Below are 26,099 nucleotides of genomic sequence, written 5' to 3'. Positions count from 1 at the left end.
CAAGCACTTACCTCTCGCCGAGTTCTCTTACAACAATAGTTATCACGCGAGTATTAACGCCGCACCATTCGAAGCATTATATGGTCTAAAATGTCGTTCTCCTCTTTGTTGGGCCGAAGTAGGCGACAAACAAATCACCGGTCCCGAACTTATTCATGAAACAACCGAGAAGATCGTTCAAATCCGAGATAGGCTTCGGACGGCCCGGAGTCGTCAAAAGAGTTATACCGACAAACGACGCAACGACCTCGAATTTCAAGTCGGTGGCCGAGTAATGTTAAAAGTCGCACCTTGGAAAGGTGTAATTCGTTTTGGGAAACGCGGGAAGCTAAATCCGCGGTATATTGGTTCTTTCGAAATCTTGGAGCGTATTGGAACCGTTGCTTATCGTTTAGATCTTCCGCCTCAATTGAACTCCTTTCATCCTACCTTCCATGTATCTAACTTGAAAAAGTGTCTTGCCGAACCCGATATCATCATCCCTCTCGAAGAACTTACTATTGATGACAAACTTCATTTTGTGGAATAACCGGTTGAAATTGTGGACACCTCCATCAAGACATTGAAACAAAGCCGAATCCCGATTGTCAAGGTTCGTTGGAATGCCAAAAGAGGACCCGAGTTTACTTGGGAAAGGCAAGATCAAATGCAAAAGAAATACCCTCACTTATTCCCGATTCCGGAAACGCAAAATTTCGAGGAAGAAACAACAACTACTACGCCTACTTAAATTTCGGGACGAAATTTCTTTTAAGGAGTAGGTAATGTAACATCCCGCCTTTTTCCGTTTACTTTTCCGTTTAACTATTTAAAGTCCGTTATATGATTATGACATCCCTCGTTAATACGCGTTTTAAAATATCTCGTTTAGGTAATTCACGCACCCACAACCGAACTAGAGGGACCATTGTTGCCAAGAGAGCAAAGAGGTGACTAGGTCAACTAGTCAACCCTTCACTCTCATCCATTCATTAATTCTTTTTCTTTTTCCTTTTTCTCTAACACTTTCACCAAATCTCTCAAACACCACTTCAAGGATTCATCATCCAAATAAATCGAGCAAGCATCCATCTAAACAAATTGCATATTCGGAATCCTCTCATCTTCCTCTTCGATTCCATACCGATTTCATCAAGTTTGGGTAACTTTCTAAAATCACTAGATTTTGTGTTCTTGATATTTTTAACTTATAAAGTTGTTAATTAGTGTCTATGGCTCAAGTCTAACATGAATATATGATTTATATGTTCGATTTCGTTATTTGAAGTAACTAGTTTGAATATGAACTTTGGTGTGTTTGATTTGGTGATTTGGTTGTTTGAATGTTGTTAAAAGTGATAAATGCATGTATTAAATGTGTTCCTAGTATCACTAGCTTCAATTTGATGTGTAGGTTGTTTTAGAAAACTTCATAAACATGATTAGTGATTTTGATGTTGTTGGTTAGGGTTGATAGAATTTAATGTGAACATTTAATGCTTTGAATGACATGAAATGTTATTTGTAAGTGATAGGTTGTATTGTATGCTTGATCACCTTCGAAACGGCATATCATTCATGTAAATTGGTTGCCGAATCATCAAATTTCATTTATGAACTTGAATGCATTTAATGAGGAGCCTTGAATGTGATTTTGGTTGTTGTAAAAGTAAATGTGATTGTTGAAATGTGTTTAGTTGTTTTCCTTGTCAAAATACCTTTCTGATGATATAAGATACATGTTTTGGTTGTTTGCGGGTCATAAATGGTGATTGTTTGAAGTTAGGTTCGTGCATAAAACTTAAAAACTGCCAGATTTCTCTGTACAGGTAATGGCGCGGCGCGCCATATACCCGCGCGGCGCGCCAAAGTGGTCTGTCCAACTTTGTCAATTTTCGAATAATGTTTGCTATGCTACGCACCTCCGATTCACATGTAACTTGTTCTAACATGCTCATATATGATGAAAAACCTCAGAAAAATAGTTCGGGACCCGACCCGAACGTGTTGACTTTTTCGTTGACTTTGACCGACCAAAGTTTGACTTTTTGTCAAACTTAACCAAATGATTATGCAACCTTCCTAACTTGTTTCTATACTTGTATCTTGCATGAAACTTGACAATTTGATTTCACATGCTACATAATCGAGTCGTAACGAGCCGTAGGACTAATTGAACATCTTTGACCTATCGTGTTTACCGTTATTGATACGACCTATTTGTTTAGGTCAAGACTAGCTCTATTCTTTGCACACGTTACTTGTCGAAGTACTTATTTACTCTTCCGCTCAAGGTGAGATCATAGTCCCACTTTTACTGTTTTGCACTTACATTTGGGATGAGAAAACATAAACGTTTCTTTTTACTAAGTGAACACAAGTACAGGAAAACAAACATTCTACATACGAGTTTGAACAAAAATCCTCAATTCGATTATCATTAGTTACACTTGCCGGGTGTAAGCGAGAACTTATGTTATATGGCCATATGGGTTTGACAAACCCTCATTCAAACGGTTCGCTACCGTTTACGAATGAAATATATTTTCGAGAAACAGTGTATGTTCTAACACTATTGTGATGGGGTTCTATGGAAGGAATGTTAAGCATTGATAATTGGGTGCTCGTGAAACAAACTTTTGGAATGTATTACTATTATCTCATTGTTGCAAATCTTGCGGTTTACTTGTACTTACTTACTCAAACCTATGATTTCACCAACGTTTTCGTTGACAGATTTCTATGTTTTTCTCAGGTCCTTGAACATTAGGTGATACATGCTTCCGCTCATTACTTTTGATACTTGCTTGGATGTTGAGTATACATGCATAGTTGGAGCGTCTTTTGGCAACTTTAAATTGTGTCGCATAGGTTTCATTTGTACGTTAAACATTGTAATGTAACTAGTCTTTTGAACTACAATTGTAAACTTGAAACATCCTTTTACTTATGAAATAAATGCGACATATTTTGGTCAAACGTCATGATAAAGACTTATGACCACGTAACGGGACCCAAGTAGTCGGCGCCGTAAAACATGATTTGGTCGGGTCGCTACACATAGATTCTTTATCACTATTATAAATTCAAAATGGAATATCACCATGGTTGAAATATTTGTTAAACACTCAAGTTAACTTAAAGAAAAAAAAACGACATTGAAAATCTATCATTATGAAAATATGAAATGGAACATCACCCCAGAGGGAAGACGTCTTAACAAAAATTCGAACCATAAGAAAGCATCAAATAACAAACCTGACCATTATGACTGTAAATCAAGCTACCTCATCGTCAAGTAAAAACCCTAGCTGAAATTCAATGGTCATAAACCGAGCGCAACCACCAACGCCAATGCAACAACGACGTCAACAACAATCGATCGTTATAATGCAACCACCAACATCAACAACAATCAAACTTCAAATCAAAAAGTGTAAACCCTAAAATAAATTTGACGGACAAACACCTATTGCAGCAACCATCAAGGGGGAAAAAATAAGGAATTCTTAAGAAGGAAGCCCAAAAAGCATCAAAAAATCGACTAAGAAGGTGGAAACGCTAAAGTGAGACGACAGAGAGGCTGAAAGCAATCACGAGAAGTTTCATTGGGTATACAAAGCATATAATGAAAGGGTCAATAATATTTTCATATATGAAAAATAATAAAAAATAATGATTGTATTCTAACTCATCTTTTGGAAGATAAAAACTAGAATACCTCTAGATGAGGATAATTGGAATAAGGTAAAAATGGATGTAGTTAAAAATTATCATGAACTTGAGTTATATAATGTTGTCGCTAAAGGGTTTTTGTACACTAGCTAGTGTCGTTTAGAGCGGGGAAATATGTAATTCACTCACTCAAATAAATGAAACAGTAGCCGACACCTTCCCTGTATGCTGCTCCTACTTCACTCTCTTCTTTATTACTACTCTCTGCATTTCAAGTTTCGAATCTCTATTCCTGTATTTCTATCTCTACTCATTCATTCATTTAAACTATTTAATTTTATTTAATTAATTTTTTAAATGGCAAAACCTACCAACTGTTCTTCTTCATTACACACACTCTTCGTTTACTGCATTCTCTTCTTCTTCTTCATCCAATTTTAGGTCAAACTCTGCTTAATATTGGTCATACCAAAAATGGTGACGAATCGCCGTCATCACTATTTTCTGTTACTCAACTTTGTTGCAGCCATCTGAGTTTCGTTAAGCTCCGTTCACGCCACTACTGATCCAACCGATTGTAAACACTCATTTAATTAAATTATTTATTGTTAGAAATAGGAGGTTATGTATATTATTTGTGGAAGAGAGGATTGATGATTTAGAAGTTTGATTGATCTTGAAAACTCTTCTTTTATTGCTTATTGAATTGCTTTATTGTTTAATTACAAATGAGGGGTGAAGCCCTCTATTTATACTACTCAATGGAGTAGTCTAGATCACTCCATCATCTACTACTATCTAGATATTTCCTAGTATTTCTAGACCTAGATATTTTACAAGATTATTCTACACACATTTTACACACTTTCACTACTACATATTACACGAAGTTTCTACATAATGGGCTATAATCTTGATCCAAAATAGTTGTATACTTGCAAGCCCAAATCCAAAACAAATAGCCCACAATCAAGTTTAGTTTCCAACAGCCCCCCTTAAACTTGATTTCGTTACTCCGAGCATATTTCGTAATCTCTTAAACGTCTCGTGTTTTAGAGGCTTTGTGAAAATATCAGCAACTTGGTCAAGTGACTTCGCGTACTTTATCTGCACCTCTTTATTTGTAACACACTCCCTGATGTAATGGTATTTCGTATCGATGTGCTTGCTTCGATCATGGAAGACTGGATTCTTTGCTAGAGCAATCGCAGACTTGTTATCCACATATATCTCTGTAGCTTCCTTTTGCATGACAGGTGCACGATGTTGCTGCTACAAACTCGGCTTCACACGTTGACAGAGTCACAATGGGTTGCTTCTTCGAGCTCCATGTGAACGCCGTATCTCCCATATAGAACACGAAACCACTCGTACTCTTACGATCATCTATGTCTCCAGCCCAATCACTATCACTGTATCCAACTAGCTTGAAGTGCTCAGAAGGCGAATAAAACAGGCCATAGTCAATCGTACCTTTGATGTAGCGAAGTATCTTCTTAGCCGCCTTCAAGTGATTTATTGTAGGTGCTTCCATGTATCGACTTACTAGTCCAACTCCGTAGAGAATATCTGGCCTCGTGCAGGTTAGGTACCTCAGACTTCCAACCAAACTCTTGTATTGTGTTGGATCCACCAAGTATCCTTCATCATCTTTTGACAATTTGAGATTGCAATCCACCGGTGTGTTCATTGACTTGCAGTCATTCATCTTAAACTTCTTGAGCACCTCAATATTCCTTCTTTCTTTTGTTTTACCTCGATCCCAAGATAGTAAGCCATAAGTCCAATGTCGGTCATCTCGAACTCCCGAACCATTGCTTTCTTGAACTCCTCAAACATTTTGGAATTACTACCGGTGAATATCAAGTCATCCACATATAGGCACACAATCATAACATCTCCTTCCTTGCTTACTTTGGTATAGAGAGCATGCTCATGTGGGCATTTTGTAAAGCCATTCTGTTGGAAATACTTGTCTATCCTGCTATTCCATGCTCGAGGTGCTTGCTTCAACCCATATAAGGCCCTTTTCAATTTCAGCACCTTATTCTCTTGGCCTTTCACGATGTATCCCAAAGGTTGTTCTATATAGACTTCTTCTTCTAAGTGGCCATTAAGGAACGCGGATTTGACATCCATTTGATAAATCTTCCAATTATGCTGAGCCGCAAGTGAGATTATCAATCTTATAGTTTCTAGATGAGCGACGGGAGCAAATACCTCGTCATAGTCTATGCCGGCTCGTTGACTATATCCCTTCACCACCAACCTTGCCTTATATCTTTCAACTTCACCTTTGGAATTCTTCTTGGCCTTGTACACCCATTTTACACCAATAGCCTTATGTCCCTTTGGTAGTGTGGCAAGATCCCACATATTATTCTTCTCGATTGCTTGAATCTCTTCGTCCATAGCACATTTCCACTTTTGGCTTTTTGTTGCGTCTTCATAGCTTATTGGCTCACAATCGGCAAGAAGGCAGAACAATGATAGATCCTCCATAGGCTGTGTTACCTCGTACAACTCCTCAATGCTCCTTGTGTGATGTTGTAGCCTACTTGATTCTCCTCCTGATGTTGGTGTTACTTCATTAGGTGTAGTGGTTGGAGTATGTGGAGAGTGCGGAGATGATGTACTAGAAGGTTCTTGAACTTCTAGATATTCTTCATTCTTTGCAGTACTCTCGAATGGATAAGGGAGAAAGTCGTAGTTCTCCTCTTCGGGAACATTCCAATCCCATGTTGCTTCTTCATCGAACACCACGTCTCGACTTGAGATTACTTTACCATTCTTGGGATTGTATAGCTTGTAACCCTTCGAACTTGAGTCATAACCCACGAATATGAGTTTCTCGCTTTTATCATCGAGTTTTGTCCTCTTCTGATCTGGCACATGAGCATATGCCACACTTTCGAACACTCGAAGGTGTGAGATGCCGGGCTTCCTTCCACTCCAAGCTTCAATGGGCGTTTTGTTCTTGACACTTCTAGTGGGCGAGCGATTTGATAGATAGATCGCACAGTCCACTGCCTTAGCCCAAAACTCCTCAGGCATCCTTTTGCTCTTTAACATACTCCGGGCCATATCAAGAATGGTCCTATTTTTTCTTTCCGCAACACCATTTTGTTGAGGTGAATACGGAAGAGTTAGAGGACGTCGTAACCCGTTGTTGTGGCAAAATTTCTTGAATTCCTTGGATGTGAACTCTCCTCCACGATTGGATCTCAACGCCTTTATGGTGAGACCACTTTGATTCTCCACAAATGCTTTAAACTTCTTGAACATTCCAAAAGCTTCCGACTTCTCTTTTAGAAAATAGACCCATGTCTTTCGACTAAAATCATCAATGAATAGAATAAAATATCTATTTTTACCAAAAGACGGTGGGCTGATGGGTCCACACACATCCGTGTGAATAAGTTCTAGAGGTTTCTTCGCTCTACTAGAAGCTTCTGTTGGAAAACTGTTTCGGAAGTGCTTTCCTAGAAGGCATCCCTTACATATTTGATCCGGATGATTAATTGGAGGCAAACCCTTCACCATTCCTTTACTTGATAATAATTTTAACCCTCCAAAATTTAAGTGCCCGTATCTCATGTGCCAAAACCAAGAATTATCTTTGAAACATGCTTTTAAACATCTTGGAATGTCATGTTGAATATTTAGCATGAACATCCTATTCGTTGGCATTGGCACCTTAGCAATCAAACCTCCTTTTTGGTCTCTTAAATAAAGAGTACGATTTATCATGTGAATATCATAGCCTTTCTCTAAGAGTTGTCCAATACTTAGTATATTCGTCTTCATATTAGGCACATAATACACGTTAGAGATAAATTGATGCCTTCCATTTTTCAAGCGGATGAGAATCTTACCTTTGCCTTTAACTGGGACTTTAGAGGAATCTCCGAAGGTGATATTTCCACTAGTTACCTCGTCTAACTCCACAAACATGTTTTTGTCACCACACATATGGTTGCTTGCACCCGTGTCGAGATACCATAAATTTGATTCTCCGTTATCTTCACCTTTGCATGCTAGTAACAAAGTATTTTTCACGGCTTCGGTATCTTCTTGCACTAAATTTGCTCTTTCTTGCACGTAATTGTTTGACTTCTCGCATTCCGAAGCATAGTGGCCAAATTTATGACAATTATAGCATTTGGTTTGAGAATTGTCATACCTTGGCCTTCTACTTGTGTAGCCTCTCCCGCGACCTCTTGTCGGGTGAAAATTTTGACTTCTTTCTTCATTTCTGTAAGAACTATAACCTCCACGTTTGATATATCCTTGTCCTCGTCCTCGGCCACGTACTTGACCACGACCTCGTTGACTCGTTTGATGAGTCTTTTCACTGCTCTCTTCCTTGAAAGACAGTTTTGCTTGTAAAGCTTGCTCCAATGGCTCCTTATTATTCTTATTGAACCTCACTTCATGGGCTTGTAGTGAACCCATGAGTTCATCGATAGTCATTGATTCTAGATCTTTAGATTCTTCGATGGCTACGACTATATAGTCGAATTTTGAATCTAATGATCTAAGAATCTTCTCAATGACTCTTGCATCACTTAGAGTTTCACCATTCCTCTTTAATTGATTGACAATCGCCAAGACTCTTGTAAAATAATCGGAAATTGATTCTGAGTGTTTTTTATTTAAGGATTCGAACTCACCTCGTAGTGTTTGTAGTCGAACCTTTTTCACCTTTTCAACTCCCTTGTGAGAATTCTCCAAGATCTCCCATGCTTTCTTGGCGGTGGTTGCACTTGCAATTTTCTCAAAAGCTCCATCATCTACACTTTGTTGGATGATGGAAAGAGCCTTTTGATCGTTCGTCTTCATTAATTTTTTCTCCTTGCCGAGAGGACCTTTTTCTGCAGGTTCCTCATAGCCTTCCTCCACAATCTCCCATAAGTCTTGTCCACCTAGGAAGGTCTTCATTTGGATGCTCCATCGATCATAATTATCCTTTGTGAGGCGAGGAAATGTGATGACATTGTTGGCTATCATCTTGTCGAACCTAGCTCTTGATACCAATTTGTTAGAAATAGGAGGTTATGTATATTATTTGTGGAAGAGAGGATTGATGATTTAGAAGTTTGATTGATCTTGAAAACTCTTCTTTTATTGCTTATTGAATTGCTTTGTTGCTTAATTACAAATGAGGGGTGAAGCCCTCTATTTATACTACTCAATGGAGTAGTCTAGATCACTCCATCATCTACTACTATCTAGATATTTCCTAGTATTTCTAGACCTAGATATTTTACAAGATTATTCTACACACATTCTACACACTTTCACTACTACATATTACAAGAAGTTTCTACATAATGAGCTATAATCTTGATCCAAAATAGTTATATACTTGCAAGCCCAAATCCAAAACAAATAGCCCACAATCAAGTTTAGTTTCCAACATTTATGCTTACTTACATTTCTTCTTTATACTTAATATTCTCTGTATACATATTTATATGCTATTTATGATTATTGAATAATTTCATATTTTGAATATTTAGTTAGTTTCGGAATGAGATCTATACAACAAAGTATTATTATTTTTTTTAATCTCAGTCAAGCAATTGTATTTATGATTTTGTGCTCTCTGTCGGATTAGGTTTTTTTCGCTATATTTTTATAGAGGTGTTGTGTTATTAGGTTTAAGAATGAGGTTTATGCATGCGCCAAAGGTTCAATACAGAATTTTTTTTAATGTGCACCATTGTGCACAAGTGTATTTTTGTGCACAAATACAAAACTCTGTTAATGTGCACCATTGTGCGCAAGTATATTTTTGTGCACAAATACAAAACTCTGTTAATGTGCACCATTGTGCGCAAGTATATTTTTGTGCACAAATACAAAACTCTATTAATGTGCACCATTGTGCTTATATTTTTATGAACATTAGTTGGTTATGTAGTTTTTTGGTTATGTATTGAACCTCACCCTTATGCATGCTGGTTGCAGGTGGTTAAGTTGTGTAGGGCATAATAATAGTTTTTGTTTGCTTGTGTGTTGCAGTTGAAGCACTAGGGGTTTTGTACACCTCTTTAAACAATGCTGCACAGCTAACGAATTGGAAACCAAATGTTGGTGATCCATGTGGAGGAGAGTCATGGAGAGGTGTTACGTGTGAGGGCAGTGCTGTTGTTTCCATGTGAGTTTTTTCATGAACCTCATTTATAATATATGCAATGTAAATTTTTACTGCATACACTGTATCCCATGGTTAACGATTTAGTTTTTTGCTCTGTTTAATTAAATTGGATTTGTTGTTTTGTTGTTGTTGTTGTTGTTGTATTGACAGTCAACTTCCAAACTTAGCGATTGATGGGACATTGGGATATATGTTGTCCGGCCTTACGTCACTTAAAACATTGTAAGTACAAAATCTTGAATTATTGAAGGACTAACCTACAAAGGTTTTGTGTAATGAATTTTGTGATTAATTTTTTTATTTTTTTTTTTTTGTGCTTTTAATTTAGGGATTTAAGTGGAAACAACATTCACGATGCACTTCCATATCAGCTACCTCCAAATCTTACTAGCTTGTAATGCTGTTAAAATAATTTAATTTTGGTGGATCATTTTTTATTTTCTCTGATTTTTGTATTATATGATTCTGCTGCTAATATGTGTTTTCAACCACGTAGGAATCTTGCAAATAATAATTTAAGTGGAAATCTCCCGTATTCCATTTCGTTGATGTATAACCTGAATTACTTGTGAGAGCTTTACCCTTATATAGTGACTACTATGCATCTTACTATTTACCAGAAAGCTTAATCCTATTATCTTTTGGCTTCCAGAAATCTCAGTCACAATGGGCTCTCTCAGAATATTGGCGATATATTTAATAACCTGACAAGTCTCACTACATTGTAAGTTTGAGGTGCAATACTTACAGACCATATTTTGTCTGGTACATAAGTTAAAAATTTTAAATCCATATAAATTTACATTCTTGTTTCAAGCATAATTTTACCAATATTCTAACCTGCTACAAGTGATGCAGGGATCTCTCAAACAATGACTTAGCTGGTGATCTACCAAATTCACTGAGTACATTGTCAAGCATTTCTACTTTGTGAGTATCTTTTTAATTGGCTATTCGTATATTAAAAACTGGTTCAATATGTTTGTAATCCTCGTGATGATTTTGAAGCGACCCGTCCTAATCCATCCGGACGAAGTCCATATCGATTATAAACGATTCACAACAGTTGATTACATCGCGAGGTACTTGACCTCTATATGATACATTTTACAAACATTGCATTCATTTTTGAAAAGACAATCTTTCATTTCATCGAAAGTTGACAACATGCATACCATTTCGTAATATATTTTACTATAATTGACTTAATAATAATCTTGATGAACTCAACGACTCGAATGCAACGTCTTTTGAAATATGTCATGAAAGACTCCAAGTAATATCTCTAAGATGAGCAAATGCACAGCGGAAGATTTCTTTCGTACCTGAGAATAAACATGCTTTAAAGTGTCAACCAAAAGGTTGGTGAGTTCATTAGTTTAACATAAATAATCATTTCATAATTTTAATAGACCACAAGATTTCATATTTCCATTTCTCATAAACATACGTCCCATGCATAGAGACAAAAACATCATTCATATGGATTGAACACCTGGTAACCGACATTCACAATATGTATATAAGAATATCCCCATCATTCCGGGATCCTCCTTCGGACATGATATAAATTTCGAAGTACTAAAGCATCCGATACTTTGGATGGGGCTTGTTGGACCCGATAGATCTATCTTTAGGATTCGCGTCAATTAGGGTGTCTGTTCCCTAATTCTTAGATTACAAGACTTAATAAAAAGGGGCATATTCGATTTCGATAATTCAACCATAGAATGTAGTTTCACGTACTTGTGTCTATTTTGTAAATCATTTATAAAAGCAGCGCATGTATTCTCAGCCCAAAAATATAAAGGGTAAAAAGGCAAATGAAACTCACCTAATGTATTTTGTAGTAAAAATACATATGAAGACATTTAACAACTGAACAATGCAGGGTTGGCCTCGGATTCACGAACCTATATCATTTGTATATATATATATATATATATATATATATATATATATATATATATATATATATATATATATATATATATATATATATTAAAACATTTAATTGTAACTGAACCAATTTATTTATTATATCCTTAATTTATATATTATGTATATATTCAAAATGTTTAATATTTATATAGTTATATTGATATATATTTGATTAGTATCTTAATAAAAATACCTATCATGTTATATGTGAATATTTATATAAACTTTGTTAATTTGATTAAAAACATACTTACAATCCTAATAATATCTTTAAAACTTTTATTTTCATATACGTAATTATTTTTAGTAATATTGATATAGATAATGCTGATAATAATAAAATAATAGTTTAGATGAAAACAAAATAATAATTTTGGTAAAAATAATCTTAGTAATAATAATAACTATATTAATAATGATAATATCGGTAATTTTTAATATAATGAATAATTTAATAATAATAATGATGATACAAATAATAATTTTTGATGTTAATACTTAATGCTTATTAATAATAATAACAATCTTTTTACGAATGGTAATCTTAATAGTAGTGCTTTTGTTAATAATAATAATACGTCTAAAATGATACCGATACTAATATTAATGATAATTTTAATGGTTATAATACTTATAATAATACTAAATGATCATATTAATAATAATAATAATAATACTCGATAATAATACTATTAGTGATAATAATATTAGTTATAGCAATATTATTGATAGTAGTCATAATTGTAATTATAATTATGATAATAATAATAATTGGTGACAAATACTTTCATTGGTAACAATAATAATAATAATAACTATAATACTAGCGATAATCATAATACTTATTAGTAATAGCAATAATTAGTAATCAAAAATAATAATAATAATAATAATAATAATAATAATAATAATAATAATAATAATAATAATAATAATAATAACAACAACAACCATAATAATAATAATAATAATAAATATAATAATAATAATAATAATAATAATAATACAAATAATAATAAAAATACAAATACAAATACAAATACAAATACAAATACAAATACAAATACAAATTTTGATATGGAAACTACCTCAAAAGAGGCCTTAAAAAGAAACAGCCGCAAACAAGATTCGAACCCCCAACCTCTCGTACACCCGCTAACACTCAGGACCATTGGGCTGTTGCCTATTTTCTGAATATATTTGCATCCCATATATATGTGTATCGATTATTTTTCTGAAAACATTCCATCTTCTCCATCAAAATCCAATAATCAAAATGTCACAGAGATTATGAAAACAATTACACAATTTTGTTCAAGACTTATAATCAACTCGTATAACATAAAATTTGTGTGTTATTTATAAACAAGGCAAACAAAAAAATAAAAAAATAAATAAAGTATGCTGCAGTCGCTGATTTGCAAGAAAAAAAAATTGAAATCGAATTAGAGAAAGTTTGAGACCAAGCTTATAACATAAAATAGATTTTAATCCACTCCTATAAACTATTGGTATCCTAAATTGCATGTAATTCGCAACAACAAACTTGAATTTCTTCAAGAACAAAACAGTTGACTTTTGTATTTAGAAGTTTGACTCCGAAATTCGAATTCGTTAGTTAAAATTTAGACTTGGGACTTTACAGATAGATTAAACGAACCCTTTCTAATAGAATTGCATTATTAGATTTTTGAATAAGACTCGAATTCGATATTTGGCTAAAAAGGAGAATATTAGAGAATGAACGGGTTTTCTTCTTATTTTTCTTTTCTATTTTCCCTTTCTGATTCGCAACAGACAACCATATATGATTTGTAATCGAATAAGTAAAACAGTATTAAGATTTGTTATTTAGTGAAAAGGATCGACACTCAATCACAGACCGACAGAAAAACAAGAGAGTAAATAACAGATTAAATAACGCGTAATATATTTATTTTTACATTTATATAATTAGTCTTAATATAATATTTATCCATATCTGTATTTATCTATATTTATCTGTATATATAAATTATATATATTTATATATTTGTATCTATATATTATAGTTAATCTTATTCATTAATATCAATAAATATATCTATAATATTAATAATACTGTTAATATTATACATAATAATAACAACATCTATAATAATATAATAGTAATAATAATATTATTATTAATAATAATAATGATAATAATAACTATAAAATTTATAACAGTAACATTATTAATAATAATACTAATTATAATAATACTAATATTGTTAATAATAATAATTATATTAATATTAATAATAATAATATTATAACAATTTATATATATCAAATTCGTATCTATTGGTTATATAATTAAAATAATATCAATAACACTAGTATTGATATTAATATTGAAAGTAATAACAATATTATTATAACAATTATATTTAATTAAATTCAGTATATTAGTATTACATATTAGTGATTATGTAATATAACTATAAAATTTACATTACATAATAACTTACATCTTAACATAAATTACTGTATACATATAATAATAATAATAATTATACATAGAAATCATATTATATATATATAATTTCATTTTGAATTACACTTAATTATTTTATATCTTATTTACATACTTAAATCTAATGTTTAAATTATTATTTTTTTAGTTTCAAATTATTTTATATACATGCATTTATATATATATATATATATATATATATATATATATATATATATATATATATATATATATATATATATATATATATATATATATATATATATATACATATACATATTTATTTACAACAATTGTTCGTGCATCGTCGAGTAAGATCCAATGGGTAGTTAAGTGCATGAATTTATTTTTACATGAAACGTCGATTTACTTAACTTGTCGATATCCATTTTCTAAGTTATCTATATTTCATAATTTCACTTTCACATTAAATAATATGAAAGCTAAATAGTTATCTTATCAAAAGTCACGAGACAATTATTGTAAGGCATAAATTGAAAATCAAACGGGAATCTCCACTAACCCTTGTCTAGTTTCCGTTAATTGACCTTTTGTTCTTACTTGTAAATTACCTTACTATTTATTCCGAATACTGTTAAAAGGAACAGATTTCCTTAAATCAAAGTGGGTCCCTTAACAGAGACTCGTAATCATAAAATGTATCTGATAAATCAATCATTTGATATTATCTTCTAGTTCCATCGATAATCATATTGAAACAAATACGTTCATGTATAGTATTACACGTTTAATACCTCGTTAATATTCTCAAGTTATAATATATAGATATACGTGCATATACATATTCATATCTAATTAAATAATTGTTCGTGAATCGTCGGAACTTGGTCGAGGTTAAATGAATGTATGAACATATTTTAAAATCCTTGAGATTCAACATTACAGATTCTGCTTATCGTATCGAAATCATATAAAGATTAAGTTTAAATTTAGTCGAAAATTCCCGGGTCATCACAGTACCTACCCGTTAAAGAAATTTCGTCCCGAAATTTGAGTGAGGTGGTCATGGTTAACAATAAAAATGTTTTCATGACGACAATTGAGTTGATAAATAGAGTTTTATCATCATTGAGTAATACAGATAAAATAATTCGATTATTCGAAGAGCACGAATGAAGCTATCACAAAAGAGTGAAATGAATAAGTGAAGTTTCGTTTTAACTTTTGACGTTGCCTGGGTTGAATTTAGAGAATAAGATGCATCTTAACTTTTGAAGGAGTCTGGTTTGAATTCAGGAATTCAAGGGATTTAAATAAAATCTTCGAAATCTAAAAGATTTGACTCTTCAGCGAGTAAGGAAATTAAGATCTCTATAATTAAATACAGTGATCTGCATCAATTACTCTGTCTGATATTTCCATTATAAATTAAACTCTTCCCGTTCCATAATTTTCACCATTCCTATACTTTCTTTCATTGTTCTTACATCCACAAGATTGTGAAAATGCTTAATCCAGTTCTGATCCTTGTCCTTATCCTGACTATTGCAACAATCATTCTCCTTTTCCAGCTTCCATCGGAGGAATCTGTATTTTTTTACTTCGTCCTTGGGGTTATAGTGTTTTTAATTCTCCCGTGTCTTTATGTTGCGATAAATATTGATATACACGGTCTGTAATTTCCGTGTTGTTATTGGGCTTTATATCTCCCCTTATATTTCAATATCCCTATTTTTGTTTCCTATAATCATTGTTATCCACAGCTAATACTCCCTCCTATTTGCGGAGATTTATACTCCACTTTCTATTTCGGAGCGTTGTCCCTTCGTTTCTTCTTCTTGCGATTGGGCATCTCTTGTAATGGTCCAGAATTCGTAGATATAAGTTTCAGAATGAACATTGTTAATGTTCTAAGAAGGGAATGGTAATGGCAAGATCTTGATTTGTTAAATTACCAGAATACCCTGGAAAAGGCCGAATCATTAAGGAATATTTTCTTATTTTTTAGAGGTTTAAATAGAATACAAGAGTCGTGTAACATTGCACATGATGACGTTAGAGTCTGTGAATCATCACGTTTCATTAGAAACTCAGCATGACTTACTGTAATATAATCACGTTGATCAAGTGTCATTATATTATACTAACTCATGCTTCAGTTCCCAACATTACTCCAATAACATTCATATTTTAAGCTCGAAAGTTTACAGAATATAGAAACTAACAGTTTCTATATGATGTAACACTGATAGCACGAAGAGATTAATGATTTCAGATAAGAATAGTTATAAAAATATCTTCAGAAATATGGAGGATATTTATAATGAAAGATATGATGATATCTTGGAATTTCTAATATCGAAGGATGGTGAAGAAAATTTTTGTCCGCAAGAGTTTGGAGTCAAAAGCAAGGTATTCGTAAATGACTTCAGCAGGTACTGAATCATTTAGATTCTTTGAAGTCAAACTTATTCTTTGTGATTTGTCCACGGCTTCCTTCATAGTTTGCTCAATCAGTTTTTTAGTTTCAAACTTTTTCTGAGCTTTGCCAACCTACAATTCTTTATCATCAACTTCCGATGATTAAGGTCATTTACGGTTGTCTACGGTTTCTGCTGCTTCATTAAGCTTTTTCAACATTCAGAGTATTTGATTTGTAGACTGAGTGCTTTTCAGGATTTCAGATGAAAGATCATAATTCTAAGAGATAAATGTTATATGTTTACATATAACTGTTGATATAGACATGCTGCGAGATTTCAAAATACTGATTACTGATTCTCGATATTTGGTACGGCAATTCTCTTTACAAGGTGCGGATGAGTACATGATGAGACTTCAATAGATAAATTTAGTGATTTGTCGGAGAGATTTAAACCAAGGAGCGACGAGGTTGCTGGTACATCTGCTGGTAATATGATGGAATATAATAAAAGGTTCTCCGGTAACAATAAAAGAGTACTCATATAAATCAAGGTTATAATAAGGTTGTTTCAAACAAAAAAATCAAAGTTGACTTGCTGGAGATGTGACAAAATTTGCTAATTTGGAAAGGGATTGCAAAGTTATTTTGGGTAATAATAACACAAAGAAATTAGCATAGCTACGTTTTAAACGTTTACTCAGTTGCCGAGAGTTTCTCAGGTGAAAAGTTATATGCATCAATCTTTTCTTCCGTAGATGAAATGCGGTTGGTTCATCCTTTCGATTGAGGTGTTTTCAAGAATTACGAAAGGTTTGGACGCAGATTGTAATCGTCAAGATACATATGAGGTTTTAGGGTGAAACCAAGTGGCAAACTTGAAGATTTATTTAGTTTCATATGTTATAATCAATATTTTAATTCATTTTAATTGTCCAATGTTGGTAGTCCTCGATTGATAGTCCACAGTTAGCAATTCGAAAATTCATATATAATTTAATATATAATATTCGAATTAATTAATACGTATTGTGACCCGTATTCGTCTCAGACTCGATCACAACTCAAACTATATATATTATTGTAGAACCAACCTCAACCCTGTATAGAGAACTCAATCATTACTTCATATAGAGTGTCTATGGTAATTCCAAATAATATATATAGATGCGTCGATATGATATGTCAAAACCTTGTATACGTGTCCCGATATTTAAAGTGCGTAAAATAAATAACAGAAAATAAATGACGATAAATAAAATTGCGAGAATATAAATTGCGATAATTAAATTGCGATAAATAAAGTGTAATCAGTTAGCTGGGAACAATTAGGTAGGAACAGTTAGCGTGGATTCTTAACAAAATTTCTCATAGTTAATTTGTTTGTTTCTAACAAATTTTACTTTGTCAAATGTTTTCTTCATTATGCCACTTGTTGGATTCTGATAAATCAAATTCCCAATATGAAATTGGATGAATATGGTTATTCTGTGGTGAACGAATTTGTATATCGGTGGATGTAAGTAGGATAGTAAACGACTGTTGAATCAGCTTCGAAGAATGTACAGTGTAACTTATTAATGTGAAATCTGAATATTCCTCGGGTATTACCTACCCGTTAAAATATTTTCACCATTAACAGTTTGTACAAAAGAATTTTTAATTACAATCTTTATGAAAACATATATACATATATATTTTCTTCAGACTTAATCATGGATTTAATGAGTCAATGTGATATTAAACTCATCAGATTTACGGCTAAAACTAGAGTACATAATCTCTAAAACATTAAAGATCACATAATTTCCATGAAGGACGAAGATAGTTTATGTAGAATGATTCGTAGAACGATGATTATATTCGAGGTACCGAATGAGACGTTGAGGCGTGTGACGTTGAAACCTTGGGTTGTTGGTGGTAATCGTATTGATGTTGTTGCTGAAGCTGGTAAGTTTTGCACCATAATCTGCAAATTGATTACTCGAGCGCGAAGCTTGTTGACTTCTTCCATTATTCCGAAAGGATTGTCGGTTGGAACGAGCCGCTGAATAAGGTTTAGAATTGTGGATAGAATATAATCGTGTTGAGATATTCGGGAAATGAGGGTGAAAATGGTGTTTCGGACTGGTTCGCCGGTAAGTGCTTCAGGTTCATCGTCAAGAGGTAGATTCGGTTAATGGAAGGGATCGCCTTCTTCGCGTCTCTATTGATGAAGTCGACTACGAATCCATCAGATGAATTGGGGATGGCTGATTTGGTTGATTCATTTTGATGACACTGCTTTCGGATCTTAGGTGAAACTCCATGTCGGAATGGCTGTCGAAATCCGAGGAATTCGAACTGGTTGAAGGATTGATCTCGTACGATCAGACGAAGGATTTTCGATAAGAAATAGATTATAGGATATAGAAACAGCCGCAAACAAGATTCGAACCCCCAACCTCTCGTACACCCGCTAACACTCAGGACCATTGGGCTGTTGCCCATTTTCTGAATATATTTGCATCCCATATATATGTGTATCGATTATTTTTCTGAAAACATTCCATCTTCTCCATACAAAATCCAATAATCAAAATGTCACAGAGATTATGAAAACAATTACACAATTTTGTTCAAGACTTATAATCAACTCGTATAACATAAAATTTGTGTGTTATTTATAAACAAAGCAAACAACAAAAAAAAATAAAGTATGCTGCAGTCGCTGATTTGCAAGAAACAAAATTGAAATCGAATTAGAGAAAGTTTGAGACCAAGCTTATAACATAAAATAGATTTTAATCCACTCCTATAAACTATTGGTATCGTAAATTGCAAGTAATTCGCAACAACAAACTTGAATTTCTTCAAGAACAAAACAGTTGACTTTTGTATTTAGAAGTTTGACTCCGAAATTCGAATTCGTTAGTTAAAATTTAGACTTGGGACTTTACAGATAGATTAAACGAACCCTTTCTAATAGAATTTCATTATTAGATTTTTGAATAAGACTCTAATTCGATATTTGGCTAAAAAGGAGAATATTATAGAATGAACGAGTTTTCTTCTTATTTTTCTTTTCTGTTTTCCCTTTCTGATTCGAAACAGACAACCATATATGATTTGTAATCGAATAAGTAAAACAGTATTAAGATTTGTTATTTAGTGAAAAGGATCGACACTCAATCACAGACCAACAGAAAAACAAGAGAGTAAATAACAGATTAAATAACGCGTAATATATTTATTTTTACATTTATATAATTTGTCTTAATATAATATTTATCCATATCTGTATTTATCTGCATATATAAATTATATATATTTATATATTTGTATCTATATATTATAGTTAATCTTATTCATTAATATCAATAAATATATCTATAATATTAATAATACTATTAATATTATAAATAATAATAACAACATCTATAATAATATAATAGTAATAATAATAATATAATATTAATAATAATAATAATGATAATAATAACTATAAAATTTATAACAGTAACATTATTAATAATAATACTAATTATAATAATACTAATATTGTTAATAATAATAATAATAATATTAATAATAATAATACTATAACAATTTATATATATCAAATTCGTATCTATTGGTTATATATTTAAAATAATATCAATAACACTAGTATTGATATTAATATTGAAAGTAATAATAATATTATTATAACAATTATATTTAATTAAATTCAATATATTAGTATTACATATTAGTGATTATGTAATATAACTATAAAATTTACATTACATAATAACTTACATCTTAACATAAATTACTGTATACATATAATAATAATAATAATTATATATAGAAATCATATTATATATATATAATTTCATTTTGAATTACACTTAATTATTTTATATCTTATTTACATACTTAAATCTAATGTTTAAATTATATTTTTTTTAGTTTCAAATTATTTTATATACATACATTTATATATATATATATATATATATATATATATATATATATATATATATATATATTTATATATATATATATATACATATTTATTTACAACAATTGTTCGTGCATCGTCGACTAAGATCCAATGGGTAGTTAAGTGCATGAATTTATTTTTACATGAAACGTCGATTTACTTAACTTGTCGATATCCATTTTCTAAGTTATCTATATTTCATAATTTCACTTTCACATTAAATAATATGAAAGCTAAATAGTTATCTTATCAAAAGTCACGAGACAATTATTGTAAGGCATAAATTGAAAATCAAACGGGAATCTCTACTAACCCTTGTCTAGTTTCCGTTAATTGACACTTTTGTTCTTACTTGTAAATTACCTTACTAATTATTCTGAATACTGTTAAAAGGAACAGATTTCCTTAAATCATAGTGGGTCCCTTAACAGAGACTCGTAATCATAAAATGTATCTGATAAATCAATCATTTGATATTATCTTCTAGTTCCATCGATAATCATATTGAAACAAATACGTTCATGTATAGTATTACACGTTTAATACCTCATTAATATTCTCAAGTTATAATATATAGATATACGTGCATATACATATTCATATCTAATTAAATAATGGTTCGTGAATCGTCAGAATTTGGTCGAGGTTAAATGAATGTATGAACATATTTTAAAATCCTTGAGATTCAACATTACAGATTCTGCTTATCGTATCGAAATCATATAAAGATTAAGTTTAAATTTAGTCGAAAATTCCCGGGTCATCACAGATTTTGTTTATGGCAGTCATGTGCAGAACAATCAATTAACAGGCTCTTTAAATCCACTAAGTGGTCTTCCTTTGACTGATGTGTAAGTTCAAATTTTTTATACACTGGCCATCATGCTTTATGCTACTTATCTTATTCCTTTAATATATACACAGAAATGTAGTAAATAATCACTTCAGAGGATGGATACCACGAGATCTTCTTTTCGACCCTGCTTTTATGTAAGCTGTTATATTTAAATATTGATAATTAATATTGTTATAAATTGTGTGGCTTATGTGTCGTTTTCCAACGTATACGAGGTTTTTATTACTCTCAGCATTTTTAAAAATGAACAGATACGATGGGAATTCATTTGACAATGGACCTGCTCCTCCTCCGCCTCCGTACACTACACCGCCTCCTGGTAAACCTCGTAACAGTCGGCCCTGTTCTCCCCCATCAGGTACACGTATGCCCAGGTCAAACACGAGCAATGGAAAGAAATTTGGAATTGGAGCTATTTTAGGCATAAGTTTGGGATCTGCATTCTTTATACTTCTTTTGCTTCTTGTGCTTCTTTTCTTCTTTAAGAAAGGGCAAAGGAAGGAAAATATTGCACGAACTTCTACATTAAACCCTCCTATCAGTAATGAGAAAGGTTCGTCTCATTAATAATTCCATTCTAAAGTTTTATCTTTGAAGTCTCTTGCAAATACTATTTCGGGTCACATAACTTAAAACGAAGTGAAATTATGTTCGATAGATTCTTGGTATTGTTCAAAACAATATTCTAAGCATTCGAAAAACGTCATTGCAGTTAATGCAGAAATTCAAGAGCAGAGGGCAAAACCAACAGTTAGCAGCCTAATTGATTTGAAGCCGCCACCAACAGAAAACTCGACATTTGAACGCGAGAAATATAGATCTACAAATAGAGTGAAACCCCCTATAACCACTAGTTCATACACCGTTGCTGAAAGGACCCGTTCATATACATTATAAACAATTCACAATAGTTGATTTCATTACGAGGTACTTGACCTCTATATGATACATTTTACAAACATTGCACTCGTTTTTAAAAGACAAACTTTCTTTACATTGAAATTTAACGGCATGCATACCATTTCATAATATATCCAACTATATTTGACTTAATAATAATCTTGAAGAACTCAACGACTCGAATGCAATGTCTTTTGAAATATATCATGAATGACTCCAAGTAATATCTCTAAAATGAGTAAATGCACAGCGAAAGATTTCTTTCGTACCTGAGAATAAACATGCTTTAAAGTGTCAACCAAAAGGTTGGTGAGTTCATAGGTTTATCGTAAACAATAAAATTCATCATTTTAATAGACCACCAGATTTAATATTCCCATTTCCCATAACCATTATGCATAAAAATTCATTCATATGGATTGAACACCTGGTAATCGACCTTAACAAATTGCATATAGAATATTCTCATCATTTCGGGACAACTTCGGACATGATAAATTTGCCATCATTCCGGGAAAACTTCAGACATGATAAATTCGCCATTATTCCGGGAAAATATCGGACATGATAAATTCGCCATCATTCTGGGAAAACATCGGACATGATAAATTCGCCATCATTCCGGGAAAACATTGGACATGATAAATTCGCCATCATTCCGGGAAACCATCGGACATGATAAATTGACATGATAAATTTGCCATCATTCCGGGAAAACATCGGACATGATAAATTTGCCATCATTCCGGGAAAACATCAGACATGATAAATTCGCCATTATTCCGGGAAAACATCGAACATGATAAATAGGGTATATTTGATTTCGATAATTCAACCATAGAATGTAGTTTCGATTACTTGTGTCTATTTCGTAAAACAGTTATAAAAGTAGTTCATGTATTCGCAGTTCAAAATATATTTCAAAAGCATTTAATAAAGCAGTTGTGAAAACAGCGCATGTATTCTCAGTCCCAAAAATGTAAAGAGTAAAAGGGAATAAAATGAACTCACATAATGTATTTTGTAGTAAAAATACATAGGATGACACTGAACAATGCAGGGTTGGCCTCGGATTCACGAACCTATATCATTTGTGTATATATATTAATACACATACTCGTAATCGAATAAGTTTATATATATAACTTATTAATGATGTTATTATTATTTTTTTAAAAATATTTTGTTGTGTTATATGTGTTATATATATATCTATGTATTTTATTCGTTTATCCAAATAGTAGTTTTAATTATACTAAGTTAATATTAGTAATGATAAAAATAATGATAATACCTTTTTAATATACTTATGTTAATAATAATAGTTATACTATTTTTAAAATGATAATAATATTAATTTTTATGGAAGTACTAATAAATTGTATCATTTTTATGATAATATTAATAATACTAATCATATTCATCATAATAATACTATATATTTTAATAGTAATAATAATAATGATTATAATATTAATTATACTAAAAATCTTATTTCTAATATTGATAATAATAATAATTACTTAATAGTAATCAATAATAAATAATAATAATACTAATAATAATAATAATAACAAAAATAATAATAATGAAATAATGATAATGAGAGTATTAGTAGTAACTACCTCAAAGGAGTAGCCCTTTTTTTTAAAAAATATGCCCAAGTTCGGGTTTGAACCCGCAACCTCCCGCTAACCCAATAAATCCCTTAGACCATTCCGCTGTCCGTTCCCTTCTTGATCTAATCTAGGACTTAATTTAGTTAACCCGTTTTTCTGTTTCCTTTTTCTTCTTATCTAAAAAAAATGTCACAAACCGGGCTCGAACTCAAGATCTCTCGCTTAATACCAACACATCTCTAACCACTGCTCCACCGTTTCATTCATGTAGCATCTTGCACTTATAAATATTTAACATATATTAATTTGTTCATCATCTTCCAGAAGGATTTTCGTATGCCCGAGAGACATATTTAATTAATGTGGCTAATATATTATGATCCAAGTCGGGTCATACCCAATAACAAGCTTACCAACACTTTAAATGTATTTAATCTTAGCGATTGGATCGTTAAGTAAATACGCGACACTTGAATTTTAGAAAATCGGTTTTCTAAAATATTATCACTTGAGATAAATTATTTGGATAATTATATATAATTGTTTATAGGTTTAAATAATTATATTGTGTTATATTTTATAAAAGGTTTATAAAGTATATAAGTAACTAAACAATGCATATGTTTTATAACAAGTTTTATATATAAAACATCAAGTTTTTTATAAACATTCTTGTTATAAAATAATGGCATGGATGGGCAGATTTTGGGACTCCAAGACAAGTCCCATGCTAGTTTATTCTTGTTACTTTTGATACAAATATTCCCAAGTGCATGCTTAACACTTAAAACCAAGTTTTGACTCTTATTTTTGAACTTACAAGTTAGAAACTCTTTCAAACTTTCTGCTTTATGATTCTGGCCGAATTTTGAGCTGAACAAAAAGGGGTTCAAGTGGTTTTGCAAGTGAGAAATTTAAGTGTTATTAAATCCTAACCAAAGCACTAAGTGTTGGTTATAAGTTTGGGGTATAAACACTTGAGGTTTCATACTTTTGAGGCTCCATTCATCATCTTCTTTCTAGTTGCTGCTGATCAGAATTTTGGGTGCAAATAAAAGGGTTTTAAGCTTGCTTAATTAGCTAGTTAAGTGTCTAAATCTTAACTAACTTAAAGGGTGGTGTTGGTGCATCAAAGGATTAGGGTATTGCACACTTGAGGGTTCAAGTTGGTAGCATTCTTCCATCATTTTCATCATCATTTTGCTGTCCAAATTCAGCTCATAACTCATCATAGAGGAGGTATAATCTTCTTCCTTATTTGTTATATGTAAGCATTATTTCATGACTTGATAACTATATGGAATTCATCTAAAGTGGTTTAACATATTAACATGCTTTCTTAATATTTTGCTTCCGCTTGTTGTAACTCTTAATGAATTGGTTTCATGAATAAGTTAACATTAAGAACTTGTTGAAATGTTGAATTCCATCAATGGTATCTAGAGCCGAAGTCTTTGAAATATGCTTCTTATATATGGTCTTTAAAACCCATCAAATTTGCATTCTACTAACATACATGAAAGTAAAATGCAAAATTAATGGATTTGGGAGGGTTTCTCATTTTGGCCGAATTTATGAGGGTTCCAAAAGTGGTTTTGGGTTTGCCATTTGGTTCATACTTGTTGATATATTGATGTTCACAATCATAGCCAAGACCTTGTGTTTGTATGAATATTTGTTTGGTTGATTTTTTAATCTTTCTATGTGGTTGTTATATTCATTCATTTGGTTTGTAAAATTAATCATTCATTTGGTATGTAATATTAATTTTGGTTATGTAATTTATTTTATATTTGGTATGTAAAATAGATTAGGTTGTATTTTCATTTTAGAAAAATGTACTAGGATATATTTTTGTAAAAATGAAGATGCAAGATGAAGACAAGGAAGATGCAAGATTAAGTGGGAGATTTGAAATCTCCTACTTTGTGTTATAACCCCTTAACCGGTGACATTTGTTTTCGGCTAAACAAATGTCTACCTAAATGGCTTGATTGTGAACTCATTAGTTTTGCATGCATGGTTGTATATTGTGTTTGTATGTTTGGTTACTACAAGTTAATCACAAGTTAACAACAAGTAAAATAACAATTTAATTGGTTAAATTAAACATTATTTA

At 31.9% G+C, this 26,099-nt stretch overlaps 1 protein-coding gene across 1 annotated transcript in view; it reads left to right on the top strand.

Annotated features, from left to right (window-relative positions):
* Window positions 1–4,128: 4,128 nt before the first annotated feature.
* Window positions 4,129–26,099, top strand: part of LOC139870059 (protein STRUBBELIG-RECEPTOR FAMILY 8) — a 94,866-nt gene continuing 72,895 nt past the window's right edge. The window contains 11 exon segments of the mRNA XM_071857914.1: window positions 4,129–4,231; window positions 9,682–9,817; window positions 9,968–10,039; window positions 10,146–10,211; window positions 10,314–10,385; window positions 10,470–10,541; window positions 10,676–10,747; window positions 21,391–21,456; window positions 21,530–21,595; window positions 21,713–22,014; window positions 22,174–22,341. Of these exon segments, the coding sequence (XP_071714015.1) occupies window positions 4,129–4,231; window positions 9,682–9,817; window positions 9,968–10,039; window positions 10,146–10,211; window positions 10,314–10,385; window positions 10,470–10,541; window positions 10,676–10,747; window positions 21,391–21,456; window positions 21,530–21,595; window positions 21,713–22,014; window positions 22,174–22,341 (1,195 nt within the window).

This window comes from Rutidosis leptorrhynchoides, chromosome 1 (genome assembly GCF_046630445.1).
Source record: "Rutidosis leptorrhynchoides isolate AG116_Rl617_1_P2 chromosome 1, CSIRO_AGI_Rlap_v1, whole genome shotgun sequence".
NCBI classification, from domain to species: Eukaryota; Viridiplantae; Streptophyta; class Magnoliopsida; order Asterales; family Asteraceae; genus Rutidosis; species Rutidosis leptorrhynchoides.
This window is presented reverse-complemented; position numbering and strand designations above follow the sequence as displayed.